Here is a 20,751-nt window from a genome sequence, read left to right as displayed (position 1 = left end):
CTGTCATTACCCACATCTCTTTGATTCCCTGTTGGAGTTTAGAGCAGCCTGGCATGGTGGTTGAAAGACGAGGCTCTGCCATCAGACTTGTGTTAATGTCCTTTCTATCACCTACCAGCTCTGAGACCTGGAGTATGTTGCTTTCCTTTTCTTAGCCTCCATTTTCTCATCTGTAAAACTGGTTACTAATAATAGTTTCCTTGGTAATTGCCATGATTCAATGAGCCAGTGCATGTAAAGTATTTGACACTGGACTTAGAACATAGTAAGCACCTAGTAAATGTTAGCTATGATTATGGTGATGTAGGGAAAGTAAAAGAAAATGGTCAGGGCTCCCTCAGATGTTCACAATCGTGCCAAGCATTCGATGTAAGTATGCACGGGCACCCAAGTGTTCCTTGGTTATTGTCTAATGTAATTGCACATGTGCACCCAGGTATTCCTGGGTTGTCTAATTCGTACTCTGGTGTCCTGGGTTATCAGACTTAAGAATAAAGGACAAGTGGCTCTGATCCATGGTGCCTCCCACCCCTGGGATGCCCTGGGAGGGCCACTGAGAAGCCGCTACTGCTGCTGCAAGCTGTTGCTGCCAGGGCCCGCAGGACGCTTCAGGAGGACACTGCTGCTGCTGCTGCTGCTAGAGGCTGCTACAAGCTGCTGCTGATGAGGATGATGATGAGGAACCTGAGGACTGAGCTCGTGTCATCTGCCAACGGCTCCTGAGATCTTTCTCAATTACCTACCTCGTGGACCTGGGTGTGAGGGGTCTGGTGACCAAGCCTAGCATTTGAGAGGTCTGTGATCCAGTCTGTACAATAGGTTTGAAGGGTCTGTGGGCCCTAGCCCGACAGGTGATCATTGTCGTCATTTGTGATCATAATCATTGTTTTATCTTACAATTTTCCAAAGAAATATTCCCCCTCTGGAGCCTGCAGATCCCAAAAGAGAGGCCCATGCATGAGGGAAATGCAGAGGCACCCTGGCCCCAGAGAGAGCAGGTTTGATGCTCACATGCAAATGTGTGAGCTATGTGAGATGTGCTGCATGGTGGGGGTGGGGGCAGAAATGGATTCTTGGACTTTGTTTTACATAGATCATGTTAACTAGCTGCTGGGAATATAGTTCTGCTTAATTTTCTTAGTTCAGTTAATTCATCCTGAACCCTCTCCCAGACAGGACCAGTGAGAGGTTGAGAATTCAGCTTAAGTTCTTCTCATGTGTGTCATCCTTGTTGAAAAATAACTGGGAATTCATACTACTCAAAGGCTTACATAATGCCTTTCTGTGAGCAGTCAGAGCTGTAGCATGTGTCTTTTCTCAGGTTGCCTCAGCATCGTGGGTACTCTGAACACACCTGTTTGCTCTGGCAGACAACATGTTTATCCACATGGATTCCTATTGTCACACAGACTGCAGAGGGTATAATATGGCTCTTGGCTTAATTATGAGTGGTTACTATGTGTGACTGAAAACCACATAGTTGATGTGACCATTAAAAAGTGAGGCTGGGGCCAGCCCGGTGGCGCACTGAAGAGTGAGCCACTTGGGAGTGTGGCGGCACTCCTGCCAAGGGTTCGGATCCCATGTGGAGACCGGTTCCCGCTCACTGGCTGAGCACGGTGCGGGCGCAACACCGAGGGTTGCGATCCCGTTGCCGGTCCCCAGTATGGGCGTGACACCAAGGGTTGCGATCCCGTTACCGGTCAGTAAAAAAGACAAAAAGGAAAAAAACAATGTGAGGCTGTGGAAAGCTAATGGCAGAAAAAAAGTTCCAGATACATTATTAACTGAAAAAAAAAAGCGTCTATAGGCTCACGTCTCTGGCATTATCACTAAGTGAACAAAGCAGATGACATTAGGTATGATGTGATCCCGCTTTGTTAAGAGAAAAAAGTATGTGTGGGTGTATGTATGTATGTATTTATGTGTATAGCAGAACAACTGGACATTTACGTGCCAGAATGAATGCAGCTGGAGGGGGCTTCTACAGGATATTTGTGTGCATATGCATCTGCTGTTCTGTGCTTTCCAAATTGGAGAGGAATGCATATTGATTATGTATTGACTTATTTTTAAATTATTAAAAAACAAAACTCCCTAATTGTGCATTTACTATCTCAAACCCACTTTGCAATCAGTCATAGTATAAAAATAAGTCAACATATAGTTTCCTTCTTTCTAATAAGCAGTAGAGTAAGCAGTCTGTATGTGGACTCCCTTAGATATCGGGCAATCACAGGTTAAAGGGAAAGCACCTGTACTCAAAAGCAAGTTCAAAGGTCAAAAAGAGCTGTGTTTTGAATAGTGGAGCATCCATTTAACTCTCATTCAACCCCGTATTCAACCATTTCATTAGAGGCTCATTCCTACCCTGTGGTTTTTTAAATGGTGTTGTTTCAGGCCAGGCTTCCCCATCATGCCTCATGCCTCGTCCCTGTGAATCAATTCAGTTCAGGCCAGCCACAGTGACTTCCCCAATCTCTCGTGAAATCCAGTTTTATTGGCATTTTTTCCCTTTGCAAAGAAAGGGGTTCTTATGAGTGCCATGGGAGAGAATAAGTCAAGTCAGTCCACACAGTACCAAAATCAAAAGTGGTTTTGCTGAAAACAAACTGCCCAAAATTTTAATATCATCTACTGTGTACTATGATCAAAACAATGGATTGGCCATATTTTTTACTTATCAACTCACTGTTTAGTCCATCACTGCCCAAACTGCTTTTTAAGGTTATTTTTTAAAACATTGCCCAAATTGTTTTTATATGCCCAAACATATTACCAAAACTGCTATTTAAGATTATTTTTATCATAGGGACTGAGACTGGGTCAGCATGGAATCAGACCACCTCAGATTTTACTGTGGCTTGGCACACCACTATTATCAGGAGCAAAAGCTACAGGAAAACAAAAAATTGCTTCAGAAAGTCAGATTCCAAGCTTCCCATGTACTTGGGTGTTTCCCAGAGATGGTAAACTCAGAAATTGCTGTGCACTCATCATTTTTTATTGCAAAATTCATTAAGCTGCCATGCTATTATCATTCTATCTTGTCAAGATGATACATTACAGACTTTGTTGCAAAACTTTAACAAGCAAGAGAAAGTATACCTCTCTCCCGACCATAGCATGGGAGAGCCTCTGGGTATTTTGCTTTTGCCTTCCTATTTTTTGTATAAAGCTCAGTGTCTTTGCAAAACTCGCATCTGTCTGGCAACTCCCTTTTCTCCTTGTTTGATCATGTGGAGAGATTCCCTCCTTTTGACTCTGCTGTGTGTCATGAGCTGCTGTTAAAGAACAGTCCTCTTCTCTTTTTGCCATGTCATCTTATACATCATGGAAAGATGAGATGTTAGCCTGTAATCTGACAGACTTCTCTGCATGGTGGAAAACCTCCCCCAACGCAGCATTGAAGACCTGCATCTCATGTTCATCTTCCCCAGTTCTGTGTATTCAGTGGGCCAGACGTGTCCAGGCCTGCCAAGACATGTGAGTTTGGCTTGGTTCTGCATGTGCTTTCCTTGCCTCGCCTCTGGATTCTGTGATAAACAGAGATCCTGCCTCCCATGTGTGATGGGGTTGCCATTAGAGTGAGTCGGAATCACTAGGTAAATATGGAAAGTGAAGTCGCTTAGCTCCCAGATTTCCATGGCAACCCCCAGAACAAGTACAATATCACCAAAATTATTCTGTGGCATTCTTTTTTTAGTTGCAGTGATTTGGGTGCATACTCATGTTTTTCCGCTCCTGAGTTGTACGAAAAACAAAAATTCTACCCCCTTCACCAGTACTTTGGTTTCAAGGACATAATTAGTCCCTGTCTGAAGCACCTTACAGTCACACAAAACTACCTCCTCCTGTTCCAACAGAGTAAATTTTGATTGTGTATTACGGTATTCCTTTGTGTTTATTATTTCTCTTATAACCATCCATGGAGCTGTGGTTTATATGGTGCATGGGCCAGGCTAATGCTGCATGTATGGCTAATGCTGACGTCACAGGTCATTTTAACAGATGCTGTGTGGTCAGACTTCATGTCCCTGTCCTTGAGTAGTTTGCATCCTTAAGGACCAAGTCCACATCCAGTTGTCACTCCTTGTAGAACTATGTTCATGAAAGCATTCAGTGCATTACCAGTGCATGTTTACAATTGTTTGGGGCTTTATTTTTATCATTTCCCTGTTTCTGGATTCTTGTTTACTGATTAATACAAAGAGAAATTCTTGTTGACAGACATATTTGAGAAAGGCAAGCATTCTCACTGACTTCAACCGGCTTAGGAATACTCCTGGGTTGTGGGCATTCTTTCTCCTTTTGTCATCTAAATAATCTTGTTGATTTGACTCTGTACTGGTGGTTGTTTTTCTTTGGAAGTCCACTAGCCTATCATTTTTTTTCCTTCAGGGACACTGTTGCCATCAGCCTTTCTTGTATCTTCCGATGAGGATGCTGGAGTTGGGTTGAATCATTAGTGACTCAAGGAAGTCCAGCTCCGTCCGGTATTTAAAGGATGTGGTTAATTTTTTTTTTTTTTTTTTAAAGCTTCTTCTAGGCTACAGGTTCTTATGCTTTTCCATCAGGAGCAAGTACTCATTTGGCCATCTGACCAAAAAAATCCTATTTTGAGTGATGTTACTGAATCACTTTCTCTTTAGTTATTAATTTATTCCGAATGCTTTAGAATTTGTCTCGGTATAGTTTGGCATAACCACTGAAACATTTGATTTGCTGTTGAGTTACTCTTCACCCCTTCATTTCAGTTTATATCTTCCACCTAGAGGTTCACCGTCTTATTATCTGAGACAGCAGGCGATGAGACTTAACTACAAAACTGTAGTAGCCTTGTAGTCAGGAAGTGCCAGGTTTCTAGATTTCCTTGTCATCTAGCCCATTGAGGGACTTTAAGGATGCATGTTTAGCTATCTTGGCTGCAAAACTATGAAGTCTTAGGATAAATTTCATCATAAGAATATGCCTTTTAAGATGCATATTTGGCTGTGTTGGCTGCAAAGCTATGAAATCTTATGATAAATTTTTTATACTCCCTTTTTCTAATGGATAATAAGGGAGAAAAAAATAATATCCTGGTAATGTTTTAGAAAGACTAATATATTCTTAACAAGGTATTGTTTTTAGTTTGCTTCTCAAACTAGAGTTAATAAAACTATTCATCTCTCCTCCCCTATGAAGCAGAAAATGTCTCTAGTAAAGCCCAGAGAAGTGTTGTCTTCATTCCCCTTCTTTATATGGTAGTCTTGGGCTCCTCTTAGTCTTTCAGGAATCTTTATGTGAGTATTTTGTGCAAAGGAAAATTTAACTTATACTGATTCATACTGATAAATGGCATATCCGTTCTCTCAATGATCCCCTAATTATGTAATTTTAGGGTTGTTTTTCTTCCTACTAGGAAGTTCCCATTTGCAGGCCCTGTAGTCCTCCTACGTCTTGGCTCAATGTAACTCTTTTGGTTTCTCTTTTATTGTTGTTGTTTCGCTTGAAACATAAACTCTCAAAATGTGAATAGTTCTAAACCTCAGGAATCAATTTAATCTACTTTTTTTGAAATCTATTTAGAGTTCAGGAATCTCCCAATAGCCCCATGGGGTTTTTATCTCTTCCACGGGGCTTTAGCCAGAGCATTAAGTATTTGCCAAGATATTAGGGGTATTGGGTGTATGTGTGTGTATTTAATGTGAAACTTACTCAAACATCATTTCATAAGCATAATTTATTTTTACAAACATGAAGGGCAAATGGAAAAATATTTTTTATGACTTTACCCCCTTTATTTCCTAAAGAGAACTGAGTTCAAATGCTGACCTCTAAATTTCCATACCAGTGATTCCAGTGTCTCCTCTCAGGGATATGGTATACTTCTTGCTCATTTCAAAAAGGTTCAGTGAATATTAACCCAAATACCATATTTCATGACAAGTTAATCAATAGCCAGAAACATCAGTTGATTTCAATACGGTATATTTGTAGTAAATGGGGGATGAGAATGACATTCCAAGTCTATAATATTTTGTTACAGTAATGGTGCCTGTACTATTTAACTAAATCATTCCCAAAAATGTTTTTTCAATGCATGGTCCCAAGTTTTTAAAGATGGGAAGGAACAGAAAATTCTCTTCTTTGAGCAGTATTCTAAAGTTTACAAAATACATTCCTGGATATGATTCCTCTTGATCCTCATGACCGCTCCCCGAGCTGTGTGAGACTGTTCTCATTCTCCCTGTTTTATAGATTTATTAACCATAAATCTGAAGCTAAGTGGAAATTGCCTGAGGTCATACAGCCAGTCAGGGGTGGAGTCTCGAAGAAAACTCAGATTTTCTCTTTCTGGACTTAGTAATATTCTCCAAGCAGATTACGCAGCCTATTACAGATCTATTTATCAAAGAATTAACTTGAAGAACTTGAAGTTAAATATCAAGTATGTGGAGTTAGGGGAAACACAGAAGTATGTTTCTGGGGAGGGGTGAGGGATTTAGACCGGCTGAGTCATAAGGTGGTTAGTTGATGGCCAAATGGTAGATATGCTATGGTGAGGTGCTATAGAATTGGAGGTGGGACATGGCCTGGTCAGTTAGGATAATACCAGAGGCAGGAGTTTTAGAATAAAAGGTGAGTGTAACAGAAGCCAAGGGGATCTGGATTGCAAGGGATCTAAGAAGGCTGCTCTGTATTCTGACCACCTGCCAATCAAAAGAAGACACAATTTACAGTGCAGTGTAGGGACACCCTTAGGAAAAAGCCTTGCTCATATTAAAGGGAGATATACCCTGTCAAAATGAGGAGGGGCTTTTGCTTTAAAGTTGCAAGTCACCTATTTCTCTTTGACTCTTTTTTTCCTACTTTTAATTCTTATTCTTTCCTATGTCATTTTTAAAGCTTCATTGGTACCAGAGATCTCAATCCAATCTCTTTATTTGTAAATTTTTTTGTACTAACCCTTTGCAATAACATTAATATGGGGCTTCTGGCATTTTTTCCCCTAGAGGAACAAAGGAACAGCATCATCAACTCCAGTTTGGAATCTGTCTCATCAAATGCAAACAGCATCCTTAATTCCAGCAGCAGCCTACAGCCCAACATGAACTCCAGTGACCCAGACTTGGATGTGGTCAAACCCACCCGGCCCAACTCACTGTAAGTATGATGTCCAACTGCCTACCACACAAGGGCCTTGGTCACCCATTCTGCCCAAAATTTGCTCTCTGGCTCCATCTGACTTTGGCCTGTTTTCCTATGAACATGATTTAAACCCTGTCCCTAAACTTGGCGCTTGGCTGGTTTGTTGTGGGTTTTTTAAGCATCATCATCTCAAAGGGGAGTCATTATTCTTAACATACTGCTTCTTAGCCTTGGTGATCTTTGATTTACTGTCCTGCTGAGATGGCTTTGGTGATAGCTATTGCTTGTGCTGGCTGCTAGGCATGAAAAGCAATTTCTTTTAGTTTTACAAACATCTAGGGACTATAGTAGCTCAGTGGATCAGTAGCCAAGTCTGTTTTACTCATTCATGTTGCCCTGGTTTCCCTTCCCGCTGACTGTTTTGGAAATGTTCAGTGCTACCTTTGTGTCCACTTCCATAAAGAAGAGCCCCCAATAGCTGTTTGTGTCTTCACATCTCAAACCTTAGCATGACTGAGTTGTCTTACCAGAGACTATAAAAGAGAAGAAATCTTTTTGCTTCATTTTTGGGCATTGAGCACCCATAGCCAAGACAGGCAGTTTTAGGGCTGGTTGTCTAGTCCCTCACAGAAACTAGATCTATTCTACTACGGCCAAAAAGTTCCCCTTTGTGGTTTCATCCCACATTGCTTAGCATGCGTATTCAGACCACCCCATAAATCTTGTCAACTAGAACTTTTGCAGGAAGAATGTGAGGCAGCTAGATTCTCAGGCTGTAGTTGTACAAGATGCAGGAAAAACAGAGTTGACTTTGCCTTTTTCTAGTGAAAATAGTTTGAGGTTCAGCCACAAATTGTCTTCAGGGAAGTTGTTTCACTTGGTGAGACACCATCATGAGGGTGAGAGTCTAGGCTGTCAGCCCCTCTGCATGCCATGGTGCATGATAGTACCCTGTCATCCTATCTCTTTAATGTGTTTACAACTCTGATAAACGGGTCCAATGATTTTTGCCATAAGAGACTGTATTAGTCTGTTTTTGTGTTGCTATAACAGAATACCTGAAATTGGATAATTTATAAAGAGATATATTTGGCTCATGATTCTGGGACAGCTGCATCTGGTGCAGGTCTGAGGCTTCTTCTACTCATGGTGGAAAGCAGGCAGCCAGCCAGCGCAAGGAGATCACATGGTGAGAGGAAGCAATGTGGGGGGGGGGGGAAGTGACAGGGTCCTTTTAACAACCAGCTCTCTCAGACTAATAGAGTAAGAACTCACTCACTACCCCCACCCCATCGGGAGGGCATTAATCCATTCATGACCCAAACAGCTCCCAACACTGGCACATTGGGGATTGGATTTCAGCATGGGCTTTGGAAGGACAACATATCCAAACAATATCAGAGACTAAGGGATATTAAATGCTTGGGTGGTGGGGAGGATGACTCCAAATTGGATTTGAGAGGTATTGATAATGAAAATGTAACTACAGTATAAGATGGAATCTTAAAGAGAAAATTGGGTCTCTTTTTGGTTGTTGGCAGCTTTAAATCATACCAACATTTAGGAGACTTAACTACTTGTTGTTTGATAGTGTGTTTGTTCACCATGGAGTGGGCCAGTGGCTTTTGAACAAATAATTGAATTTGTTCAGCTTATGGGCAGTGAGTCTCTTCTGGTTCTCCATGGCTAAACTTGCCAGTGGAGCCCGTTGCCCTGCTGTATGGCTTTCTCAGGCTCTCCAACACCTGCTGTCCTAGCCTTTAAGGAGATTCGGGGGGGGGGGGGGTCTCCATTTGATTTAAATCTCTTTACCTAGTGGATGCTGAAATTATTTGTTGCTCAGCATGAGCAAGATTGACTTTCTAGCCCAGTTTGCTTAACATCCCCTGACTATAGCCAGCCAGTACGAACTAGTGGTCTTTAATCTCTGTTTTCGGTGGCTGGTAATGTGGACCCTGAGTCACCACTGAGTACACTGTGTACCAAGGGGTTGCTTAAGCAGCTAAGTTGAAGAAAGGGATATGTCTTTTAAATAGATCCTGGAGGAGGGGGCTGAGGAATTTTTATTTATTAGGGGTCCAGATGAGGTTCGTTTTTCATAACATACTGGGAATCACTCCACCTACTTCACACCATCCAAGGGGACTGTTCTCTACCTGGTGCAGATTTGGGGGGCTTTCCCAGAGAAGGGAGAGTGATGCCAGGAAGAGTTCTGTGTCTCTGGAGGAGGATTGGTGATAGGAGTGTGGGTGTGTTTCCAGCAAGACTGCCATCCTTCCAAGCTCAGTGGGTCTCTGATGCCTGTGAGTCTTGAGGTCGAGGAAGGCTGGGGTAGAGGGAGAAGCAGTGCCAGTGCCAGAGCTGATACCAGCATTTGCCACAGCCCCACATGAGAGCCATGTCACAGCCCCTGTAAGCTCTGCAGAAAGTTCACCAGCCATTTCTCAAACCTGAGGCAATGGGATGACATTGGGTTCCTCCCTCCCTGGTTTTTTCTACCTGGGATTTTCCCGGGAGGACCATGGATGGAAGTTAGTCAGTCCTGGCAAAGGAAAGCTAAAGTACTTTCCCTGAGTAAATTAATTCTGAGAAGTCTGTGGACACACTATGCCATGGTGATCAGGCTCAGTTGAAACCAACCAAGACCACTTGAGTCTCAATCTCAGTTCTGGACCCTTTTGTTCCCTTCATCATTGGTTAATTTCATGTGTACAGAGATTCTCAAATGGGAACACTTAATGATGCAGATGAAAATAAAAAAAAAACAAAGGCGGGGGTTACCTTTACCTTGATTATTAGTTAGACATAAGGTGGGGAAACAGTCAGCAGGCTATCTGTTCTTTTTACTTCACTCATTTTTTTTTTCACTATTTTTCATAATGAGTAAGATGATCATTATGACCATGTAGAAATCATAATGAAAGAAACATATTTGTTAGTCATGATAATATATTTTGCTGTATTGGTGGCAAATTTTTCCTGATTCTCCAAGGAGGTCAGGGCTGTCTTGTTTGTGTGCTAAATGCTAAATTGGGCATCAAAATTAGAGATGCTGCTATTCTACCTATGCCAGGGTCAAGGCAGCTGGGTTTAAATCTTTGGCAGGTCTTCAGCTAGACTCCTGAAGGACAGTTGGTAGCCAGGATCAAAGTCCAGCTAATCTGAAATTGTCAGCATGTATTACTGAACCTATTTTGTGCCCAGACCTATGCTAAGCTACCTGTAAACCAGAATAAGAGTATTCCTTTTCCATCTGAGAGATTATAGTCTAGCTAAGGAGGAAAGACAGCGGCATATGGCAATGCTAAATGGAATGGATAGGTCACATTTAGAGTTCAACAACTATTAACAATATCTGGTGAGGACACACACCAGGTCAGAGTATTGGGAAAGGTGGAATAGATGAAGTATAAGGTGAGTGTTAGGAACGATTTAGATGGGTGGATGAAGAACATTGCAGGTAAGGGCGATGAGGGAGGCAGAGATGATACAGGATGAATACATTCTACAGACATGTGAGTTAGGGTAGAGAGAGCTATAGTTCTTCCCTTACCACTACCATCAAAAAAAAAAAAAAAAAAAAACCTGAACCAGCCTTTGAAATTAGACTCTTCACATAAAAATCCAGATTTCATGCTGGAACCACTAGACATCCATATGCAAAAAAATTAATCTAGAAGATTTGGCTTCAGTAAACCCATGAGTTACTTAGTTAACAGATGATTCTCTCCAGTCCCTATCGTCTCACAACTAGCCTGCTTCACTCTTTTTAAATTTCCTGCCTGTAGGCTTGTGGTAGATTAAATATGGCCGCATAATTTTTGCAGCCCCTCTCATTAAGAGCTGAAGCCCTTGAATCTAGGCTGGCCTTCACTCTTTGACTTAATTTGTCCAGTAGAATGTGGTAGAAGTGACATCATGCGATGTCCAAGCCCAGGCCACAATGACTTGCAGCTTCCTCTCTTATCCTCTTGGAACCCAGCCACCATGTAAAGAAGACCTGTCTAGCCTCTGAAAATGAAAGACCATTAGAGAGAGAAGCCCAGCTGTCCAAGCCAAGCCCAACACCTGGGTAGCCAATCAGTTGAATGCAGCTGGGTGAGTTAGTCTGGGCAAGACCAGCTGGAATGCTGCCCAATCAACCCACAGATTCATGATAAATAATACATTGTTGTTGTAAGCCACTGAGATTGGGGTGGTTTATTACGCAGCAATAATTAACTGACACAAAGTTTATGAGTTTGTGACCTCGGACACATGGGCAAATGCCTCGGGATGGGGCTGAACTGCCTGGGTGGGATAGAAAGGTATGGAAGGTCTCACTGTAGCAGACTGCAGCATGGAGACTAGCCTCTTAATTTTCAGAATCTTCTTTGAAAGAAAATGACTCATAATTGAGATTCTAAGAAATAAGGAAACAAAACAAAACTCATAGCTAATGGCTGAGGCAAACAAGAAAGATGGCTCAAACATTGGAATGGAAAGCAGAAAACCCTAGGCATTAATCCTGGCACCAACACGGACCAGCTGATGATGCAGGTCCTGGCCCTGAATGCACCCATCGCCCACTCCCTCTGGTGGAAGAAATGGAGCTAACCCAGCTCTAAGAAGAACGGAGGTTGTTCAATGGGTGTTTACAAAGGGCTGCAAAAATAAAAGTCACTCTCTTCTTCCACAGGACCAGTAGACTTGGCATCTTGCCAGCTCCTCTCTGGGAGATACTGATTTTTAAGGAGGAAGTAAATACTGAGAAAGAAGTCAGGGGATGTCCCACCAGGGACATGACATACTGCAGTAATTCCCCCAAATTAGAAACTTCTAGGTGAATGCTTTCTTCGGACTGCTGGGGTAGGGACTGAGGGGGGTTGTTAAGACTGAAAGAAGGTTAGGAGGGCAGGCATGATTACCACAGTGGCAGAACCCAGCACTAGAGATCTCCCTGCGTAAGTGGTCCCCACCCCTAAAAAAATAACCACTCAGTAGCATCATAAATAAAACTAATTTTTCTCCTCCTTTCCTCTTTGGCAGAACCCAGCACTAGAGATCTCCCTGCGTAAGTGGTCCCCACCCCTAAAAAAATAACCGCTCAGTAGCATCATAAATAAAACTAATTTTTCTCCTCCTTTCCTCTTCACACACACACACACACACACACACACACACACACACGCATTTCCAAATTATTTCTGGTGACCTAAAAGATGTGTGCATGCCAAACGCCTGCAGATTCTGCCAGAGTCAACCTTCCTCTCCTGTCTCAGCAGCCAGAGAACAGTCCCTGGAATTCGAAGGATAAACAAGGCCTGCTTCCAGGCAGAGTTGTTTCTCTGAAGCACTGCTGGCTCCTTCTGAGTTTGCTTCAGCTGCTCTATGATGAAACTTGGGGAAAACTTGCGTTAAGAGATATCTCTAAAATTTTACAATCTTCTGCTTATTTGGTCAACATTCATTCAACCAATCGATTGAGCACCTATTGTAAGGCAGGCATTGTTCTGAGTGCCGAAGATACAGTGGTTTAAAGAAATTAGAATTCCTTGTTTCATGGATTTTTATATTCTAGTGGAGGCAGGAGATAAATCAGTGTCTAAAACAACAGATGTTGAAAAGTTCTGTTGAGAAAACTAATGCAGAGTAAAGGAGATAGAGATTTGGAGGGGAAGGAGGCAAGTTACTTGAGCTCTCTCTACCTCAGTTTCCTCATGTTTAAAATAGGGTGATCATACCCTCCTCCAAAAGGTGGTGTGAAGATTAAGTGAGATCATCCTTTATTATCTCATTTACATGCTTAGCACTATGAATGCCAATTAATATTATTTTGGAGAGCTTCCTCTACACACTATCTTTCTCTCTCTCTCTCTCTTTTCTTAGCTCAGGTATGTGTCTTTCCTGTGCAGAGAAACGTCCTAGGCTGTTCCATTTACCTTCCCTCATCAGCTTCCTACCATGAATCTGACACCAGAGCTGTCTAGTCTTTGAGTTATCAGTGGAGAGGAAGGACTTGTACTATAGAGGCAGGGGCAGCCCCACCTTAAACCAAGACCAGCTAGGGTAGGCAGGCCTGTTCCTGGAAAATTTAGAAGCCACCAAATCTCAAGGGTACCTGATGAGCTGTGTGCATAGCTGTTATTTATTGAGACCAAATGAATCACAAAATGAATAATATGCATTAGACAAGTGATCATTAATGTCATAATTTTTTTAAAAAGTAATTTTACCATCCCAATGCTGTTTTATGCCAAAGAGTTACACCCAAATAGGCAGCTATGATTTTACTAGAATTGTCTTTGTCATTCTTTAGAATGCAGGGATTTGAAAAAGGAAGTTTTCCTTTGTGGTTGGATCAGCTTTCTGTGGAGGAGGATCTTTCCTGTTAGATCGAGAATTCTGTTTCTCACCCACCTCCAAGCAGAAAAGGTCTCTCAGACTATTTGCCTGAAAACTTGGTGACGTTCCTCACCTTGGGAAATAACTTGAAAGCAGAATCATTTTTGCAAGGAATCATTTGTCTTTTCTTACTCCTCGTCCTAATCCCCATGTTGATTCCAGCTTACTCGTTCACTGTTGTTTCTTGGATGTGCCCAAAACCCTCCCTCTGTCACCTCAGGCTCCATAGCTCCTCCAAGTAACCAGGCTATGTTCCCTTGAAGTTTTCAGAGATTGTCATTGGTGTGACCTGTTTTCTTCTTAGTGGCTTCATGTCAGCTTTTCTCTTTCCCTAAGCAAGATCTCAGTCACTGATCAGGAGCCCAGCTGGGTTTTCTTGGTTGATGGTAGAGATTCTTGCCTGCTGACCCATCCAGCTTTTATTGGATAAACGTGTTTGGTTATTAGCAGTTCTTAATTTTTTAAATATAAAAATTGCTTGAGGCAGCCCTCACACTTCATGACCCAGCAGGATTTCTTTCCCAAGCACCATGGCTGTCAGTGGCGCTCGGATCTCTGCAGCCTGTCAGCAGAGGAGGTGTGGAAGGAGGTGGGGAGCAGGACGCCCTTTGAATGCCTAGTCATATCCCTGTTTTCCTGCAGAGTGGAAATCACAAATGGAAAAATGCTTTACCTCACATGGAGTGTTCTTTTCTTTTCCCCTTTATGAGCTAAAATCATATAAAGGGTCTGTATTTTTTTCTATAAACTTATTAATCTTGCTAAAAATCTAAAACAATTCTCAAATTTTACCATGACATATTGTACATGCTTAATGCCTTGGGGTTTAATTAAAGGTATGAATGAATTAGTTTCATTCTGAATTTAGCTACCCTCAAATGCCTTGTAGCACTGTATTTTATATGCGTGGGTAGGTGTTAGGCATTTTAAATCTCAAATTTTTGGAAGAATCTTTAGGGAAGGAAATAGGCTTAAGATTTTGCAGGCTTTTCAGCAGTAGTATGCCTGTAAGGGTACTTTGAAGGAACTCTGAAGTGCTATTGTTCTCATTTAGGGTTAGATTTGGAATTATTTCTCCCTCTATGTATATAATTAGGGGGATCCTATTGGTAGATTCAGATTCTAAATTGGATAAATTAAAATTAAAGTACTGCTTTTTAAGCTTTTTTAGTCAATCTGGAAAGCAGATGCTTACTTAGCTAGAAAAGCATTCCTATTTGGAAACAGTTTTTGGATCTTGTTTTTAACTTTTTCTCTGCATTAAGGATCTAGAAAGCCATTCAGTATCTACCATGGGCTTCTTTTGGTCTCTATTACACTGGTCTTCCAAGGCAGAGTTTTAGCTCAGTGCAGTGATTCTCAGAGCGTGGTCCTGGGACCAGCATCATTGGCATCACCTGGGAGCCTATTAGATATGCAGTTCTCTGGCTCCACCCCCGACCTACTGAATCAACAACTCTGGAGGAAGGGCCCACTAATCTGTGTTTTACCAGATCCTGCTGGTGATTTTGATACATGCTAAAGTCTGAGAACCATAGTGCATAGTGGCCTAGTATCTTCGCTGATGGGCTTCCACCAGAATAAAATCAGAATGGACCTCATTGTACAGCTCCCGGGGCCAAGCCTGTGTCATCACCAGTGCTTTCTGGTTGTCCAGGCAGTGATGACAGTAGTGGGGCTTAACAGAGCTTTGCTATTGGCCTTTGAGATCAGTCACAGCTTATGCTGCTGAGGAGGGATGGGTTTTCTTTTCAGGTGAACCCAATTAGCTCACCAGTGCTGTACTTTCAGACTTCCCAAGGAAGCCCAGCCAGCTGCTTTCCAAATATGCCTTTTGGCCACAAATCAAGAGAGGGTATGTGGGGCCGGCCCGGTGGCGCAATGGATAGTGCGCCGCCCGAGGGTTCGGATCCCACATACAGACCGGTTCCCGCTCACTGGCTGAGTGAGGCGCGGGGGCAACGCCGAGGGTTGCAATCCCGTTGCTGGTCCCAGGGCTGGTACGGGGGCAACACTGAGGGTTGCGATCCGTTGCCGGACACGGAAAAAGACAAAAGACAAAAAAAAAAAAAAAGAGAGAGGGTATGTGCATCAATTAATCAAGCCAACAGATATTTTTGTTGAGCACCTACTATGTATGTAACATGAGAAGATGAAGACACTGATATTGACAGGAAAAAGCTCTCAGGATATGTGATAACTGAAAGTCAACATGATCGGCGTCAACATGGACAGAAGATTTGAAAATTCCAAATCAGCATTTTCCAAACTGGTGCAGGAAAGGGAGGGTGGAAGGGGAAGCAAGAGCTGAGATGGACAAAGTTCAACAGATTCTTGACTAGAGGACTTCTGAACCTTTAATATGTCCATTGTGAATCTCCCAGAGGGCATGTGTTATGATGCATTTCCTATACATATTTGACCACAGAACATGCTGTCTATAGCTCTTCAGCCTCTTATAATAGTATTCCACAGTTTAGGAAATGCTGTTCTAAATCAACACTCTACTTTTGAGCGGGGGGAAATGTATTTCTCATAATGGGTGGTATTATTATGGCAGAGATCCTTTCAAGAACAGATTTAGCTTACATATTGTATGGCCACAGATAGCTATCTGAGGGCTGAAATGAGTTATATCATGTTCAAAGCATGAGTAAGCTTTAGAATTGGTGTAGGGAAAAGCCCTTGTGGCCTGATAGTGGACTTGCCTGGGTCAAGCTTTGGCTCTGCCATTTCCTAACCGTAAACTTGAGCAAATTATTTGCCCTCTCTGAGCTAATCTTCTGTGAAATGGTAATGATAATAATAACACCTCCTTCCAAGGTTGTTGTGAAGGTAGATGAGATAATGCCTTCATAACACTTAGTAAGTGGCTGGTTTGGAGTAAGCAGTCAACAAAAATTGGTTGGTGCTATTACTGTTTTATTATCTTATGATTTGCTCTTAGGCTGCCCCCTCTGCCAATGAACAAACCCCCAGTGTTGATTTCTTTCAGTATTGGCAATAGAGGGACACTCAAGGTTTATTTTTGTTTATTTGTTTAATCCTGATGTGACACAACCCAACCTAGATTTAAAACATTGAGATAACAATTTAAAAAATAAATTAAAATACCTAAAACTGAACTAACTACAAATAATAGTAAAGTACACTAAAATCAACAGAAGCACTCCTCTTGCAAGGCAGGCTCCAAGCTGTTTGCACAAAGTCAGAAGGCTTAGGTGTTTATTCTTAGGAGCCTTGGTCAAGCTACCTATGCTATTGATCCTCCATTGGGTGGAGCCAATTGGAACTACACTAATTAGACTAGAAACTAATTGCAATCTTGAGTCTTCACTGGGGAATAATTTAGTCTCAGGAATTCCTCTCCGGCCTATGACTTTGTGTTAATTTGACTGTCATTATGACAGAAAAGAAAACAATTTCTGGGGGGAAAAAAATCATTCTGAAAATCAACATCTTAGTCATTCACTGCATTTGCTCTATCAGGTTCTCTTCCGGTATGTATCAACTTCCTTCAGAAGGAAGCAGTGGGGATCTCACCAAGACACTGCTTTTGTGTTCCTTCCAATATTCTTTACAAATTGATGACAGCTGGTGAAGGGGCTTGTTGTCAGAAATGTTCAGAAAAGGGATAAAATAGCTGCTTTAAGACTACCCTATTGCCTTTTGTTGCCCTTTGTGGGAGAAGCCATGTCTTCAGAGAAAACCAAGAGGATATTGTCCACAAAGAAATAAAGGCCAATATGCCCATCCAAGGATGGTATATGAGGATCCTAAGAAGAAACATGGACACAATCAAAATAGCATCTTTCAAGGAGGGTTATTTACCAAGGGATTGGTACAGGAGTATCACAAGAGGTAGTATAGTAATCCAGGGCTAGGAGCTGCTGACCAGTCACCACCCTTAGGCTGAACAGACACTAGTGGAAAGTGGTACCAGAACCCAGAAGGGGAGAGAGTTGGATAGAGTCATTGCCTTGAAAGGAGCAGTGACCTTTAGTTAAGGGACACAGCCAGGTGGAGATGACCTCTCAGACGTGAAGTAAATGCCTTGTGCCTCTCTTTCCTCCTGCTAATCTGATAGAACTCCGCACTGGTGAGCCCAATAAGAAGCTAGAGGGTGGAGAAGCCCTTCTCTCAGACGTGAAGTAAATGCCTTGTGCCTCTCTTTCCTCCTGCTAATCTGATAGAACTCCCCACTGGTGAGCCCAATAAGAAGCTAGAGGGTGGAGAAGCCCTTTTGATGTAATCCCCATTGGTAAGGCAAATGAATGCAACCCAGCACAATTGTATATTCTGATGCTGTTTTTAAGAGCCATAGAGTGGATAGAGCAGGAATAACCATCAAGGACTGTCTAAATAAATCATAAAGTAGATTGTTTTGGGGGTTTTTTTGTGGCAACTGACTGGTGCAGGGATTGAACCCTGGACATTGGTGTTATCAGCACCATGCTCTAAACAACTGAGCTAACCAACCAGCCCCAAATCATAGAGTAGAATACTATCCAATGCAACAGAGGAATGAGGTAGTTCTATATGTGCTGTTATAGAGCAACTGTCAAAGGCATATTAAGGTGCAGGATAGTGTGCAGCTGGCTCTCAGTCCAGGCTGCACATTAACATAACCTGGGGAGCCTAAAATAAAAATACCGACACTTTGGCCCCTTCCCTGCAGCCTTAGAATTAATTGATCAGGGGTGGGGTCTGAGTGTGGGTATGTTCTTAAGCTTCCCAAGTGATTTTAATACATAGCTAGACTTGAAAACCATTAGTGTGCTTTATATGATACTACTTATATAAGAATCTGGGGGTATAGGAACATACAGGTATGTGTTCGTGTCAAGAGTATGTCTGGGAATGATACAGGGGAATGAATCTGTGCAGTTGTCTGAAGGAGGCAGATAGGGTGGTAGAAAAACTGACTTTTTTTTTCCTATATAAAGATCTCAACCCTTGGCTTGGTGTTGTCAGCACCACACTCAGCCAGTGAGCTAACTGGCCATCCCTACATAGGATCCGAACCCGGGGCCTTGGTGTTATCAGCACTGCACTCTCCCGAGTGAGCCATGGGCCAGCCCCTGACTTTTCATTTCAACACTACCTTTTTGTAGTGCTGGAATTCTTTACATATGCCTGCATTGATTGTTCAGCTTCAAAGCTGCAATTAAAAATAGATTTGCCCAGTTTTGAAATCACCATTCATTCATTCACTCATTCATTCCCTTAAAGCTGTGGAGCACATCTTTTTAAGAAAGGGGTTTTTTTTAACCTTTAAAATTTTTTATGTCTTCAATAGGTAGGGATCTGAGTGTGATGCTGTTTGATTGAAGAATAAGGACTGTACCAAGAAGGTGTTGTTTTTGGTGTGTTTTAAATGAAATTAAGGCCATTGAATCATTTTTCAATGGCCAAATGACTCCTCTCTAGGCTGGCCTGTTCAGGACTCCAGGTCAATTTAGTAAATAGGAAGTCTGTAATGAGGTTAATTGAGCTCTCTCTCAGGGAGCTATGTAGAGTGGATCCAGTTAGACCCCTGCCTCTGGATTATTTCACATTTCTTATTAAAATTAGGAAGCCCTAACTTAAGAAACCAGAAAGTCAATTTTGACGTTGAACAGCCACTCATGAACTCCTCCCCCAACTCCCCCATCCAACATTGTGAAATTTAAGTAGTTCGATTATATCAAGCTATATATATTTCTTTCCCCTGATCTTCATCTCATTCTCCATCTACCCGATATCCTTTAAAAGCTCCATTTTAAAGCAGAATATATAATGGAAAAACCTTAACTCCTGACCTTTATGGAGATACACTAGAGTTACTCAGTAATAATTAGCAGTTGCTCTGGTAACCTCAGACACTGCTTAAATCACGTGTATTTGTCACCATCCCCTTCCTGCAGGACAGTAAGATCACCTGCTTCACACTAATGAAAAAAGGGGCATTTGAGTAATTTTATAAATCCTTTTCAGCTTCTGTTGTAAGAATAGAAGTAACATTATTTGTGATTGACTCATCAAAAAGAGTTTTTTTGTTTTGTTTTTTAGTAACTAAAGCAGTGAGATAGAATAGAAATTATCCTAAGTTTTGAGCAAATTGGAAAGCCCTGTTTAGTCTATTTTGTTCACTGTGCTCAAAACCTTAGAAGATATAAGGTGAAACTTGCAGACCAGAATTTAAGGATAGCGGCTCCAGTGATAGAATGGGAGAATGAAATTGGCAGCTCTGTCATCATGTCACACATCACTAAAAGACGATTAATGCCCACTAACTCCAGAACTTTGACTTGAAGAAACTGCTTGAATGTTGGCAAATCCAAAGCTGTAGCACAAGGGGGTTTCTATCTTCTAAAGAATTTGTTAGTGTCCACTCTGTCTCAGGGGAAGCCTACATGCACCTAGTGAGTCCATGCACAGTGCCCTATGGCATAGACATCATGGAAGGAGCCTCGTGTAACTCTCTGCTTCCTCTGGGGGAGATGCAGTTCCCCCCCATATCCCCCCCCACACACACATCCTCTTTCCCATTCTTCTCTTGACCCTTTGTGTGGAAGTGGAATTAGAGGAAATATGTCCTTAGTCATCCCATGGCAGCACTTACAACGTTCAATTGTCACCATGAAAATAAACTGGCAGGAGATCAGGAAGCAAGAAGTGGAGTCATGGGAATCCTGGACACGCTAATCCAATAGAGATGAGATCCACATGTCAGTGACTGACATGGCCAACATAATCATCCCAGAAAGCAGTTAGACACCCCCACTAGCCCAAGAGAGGACTGCAAGCATTTAATTATTAGCAAATGAACACCCACCAATTGCTCTTGCTCTCGCTCTCCTTTCCACCCTTAAATCTCAACAGAACGCAAACTTATTTTCATGTTATGTTTCCCTTTGGAGTAAGTTGAATAATTGCTGTGGTAGCCTTATCACACTCTGGAGCAGTCACTAACATCAGCATCCAGAATTGGCTAGATCTGGCAGACAGTCCCTTTCTAGTCGGTTAGCAAACGCTTATTAAATACCCACTGTTTAAGACACTATCCCAGGTGCTACGAAAGAGACTAAACTATAATCTCCCCTCAAATCTCTTACTGCCCAGATGGGGCAGATCAGACCTATATACATGGGGGAGCATTGCTGCCAATATGAGATTTTAAGTGGTGTGAGTGGTCTGGTCATTTACTCTCAAGCATAGTTATGGTTGAATGAATTATCTTTGCAATTGTAC

General features: G+C 42.1%; 1 protein-coding gene across 1 annotated transcript in view; it reads left to right on the top strand.

Moving 5' to 3' along the window:
- Positions 1-6,970: 6,970 nt before the first annotated feature.
- LOC103608746 (rho GTPase-activating protein 26-like) overlaps positions 6,971-20,751 on the top strand; it is a 72,755-nt gene continuing 58,974 nt past the window's right edge. The window contains exon 1 of the mRNA XM_008593148.1: positions 6,971-7,149. Within this exon, the coding sequence (XP_008591370.1) occupies positions 6,971-7,149 (179 nt within the window). The remainder of the gene's footprint in view (positions 7,150-20,751) is intronic.

Source organism: Galeopterus variegatus, unplaced genomic scaffold, assembly GCF_000696425.1.
Source record: "Galeopterus variegatus unplaced genomic scaffold, G_variegatus-3.0.2 Scaffold156, whole genome shotgun sequence".
Classification (NCBI taxonomy): domain Eukaryota; kingdom Metazoa; phylum Chordata; class Mammalia; order Dermoptera; family Cynocephalidae; genus Galeopterus; species Galeopterus variegatus.
This window is presented reverse-complemented; position numbering and strand designations above follow the sequence as displayed.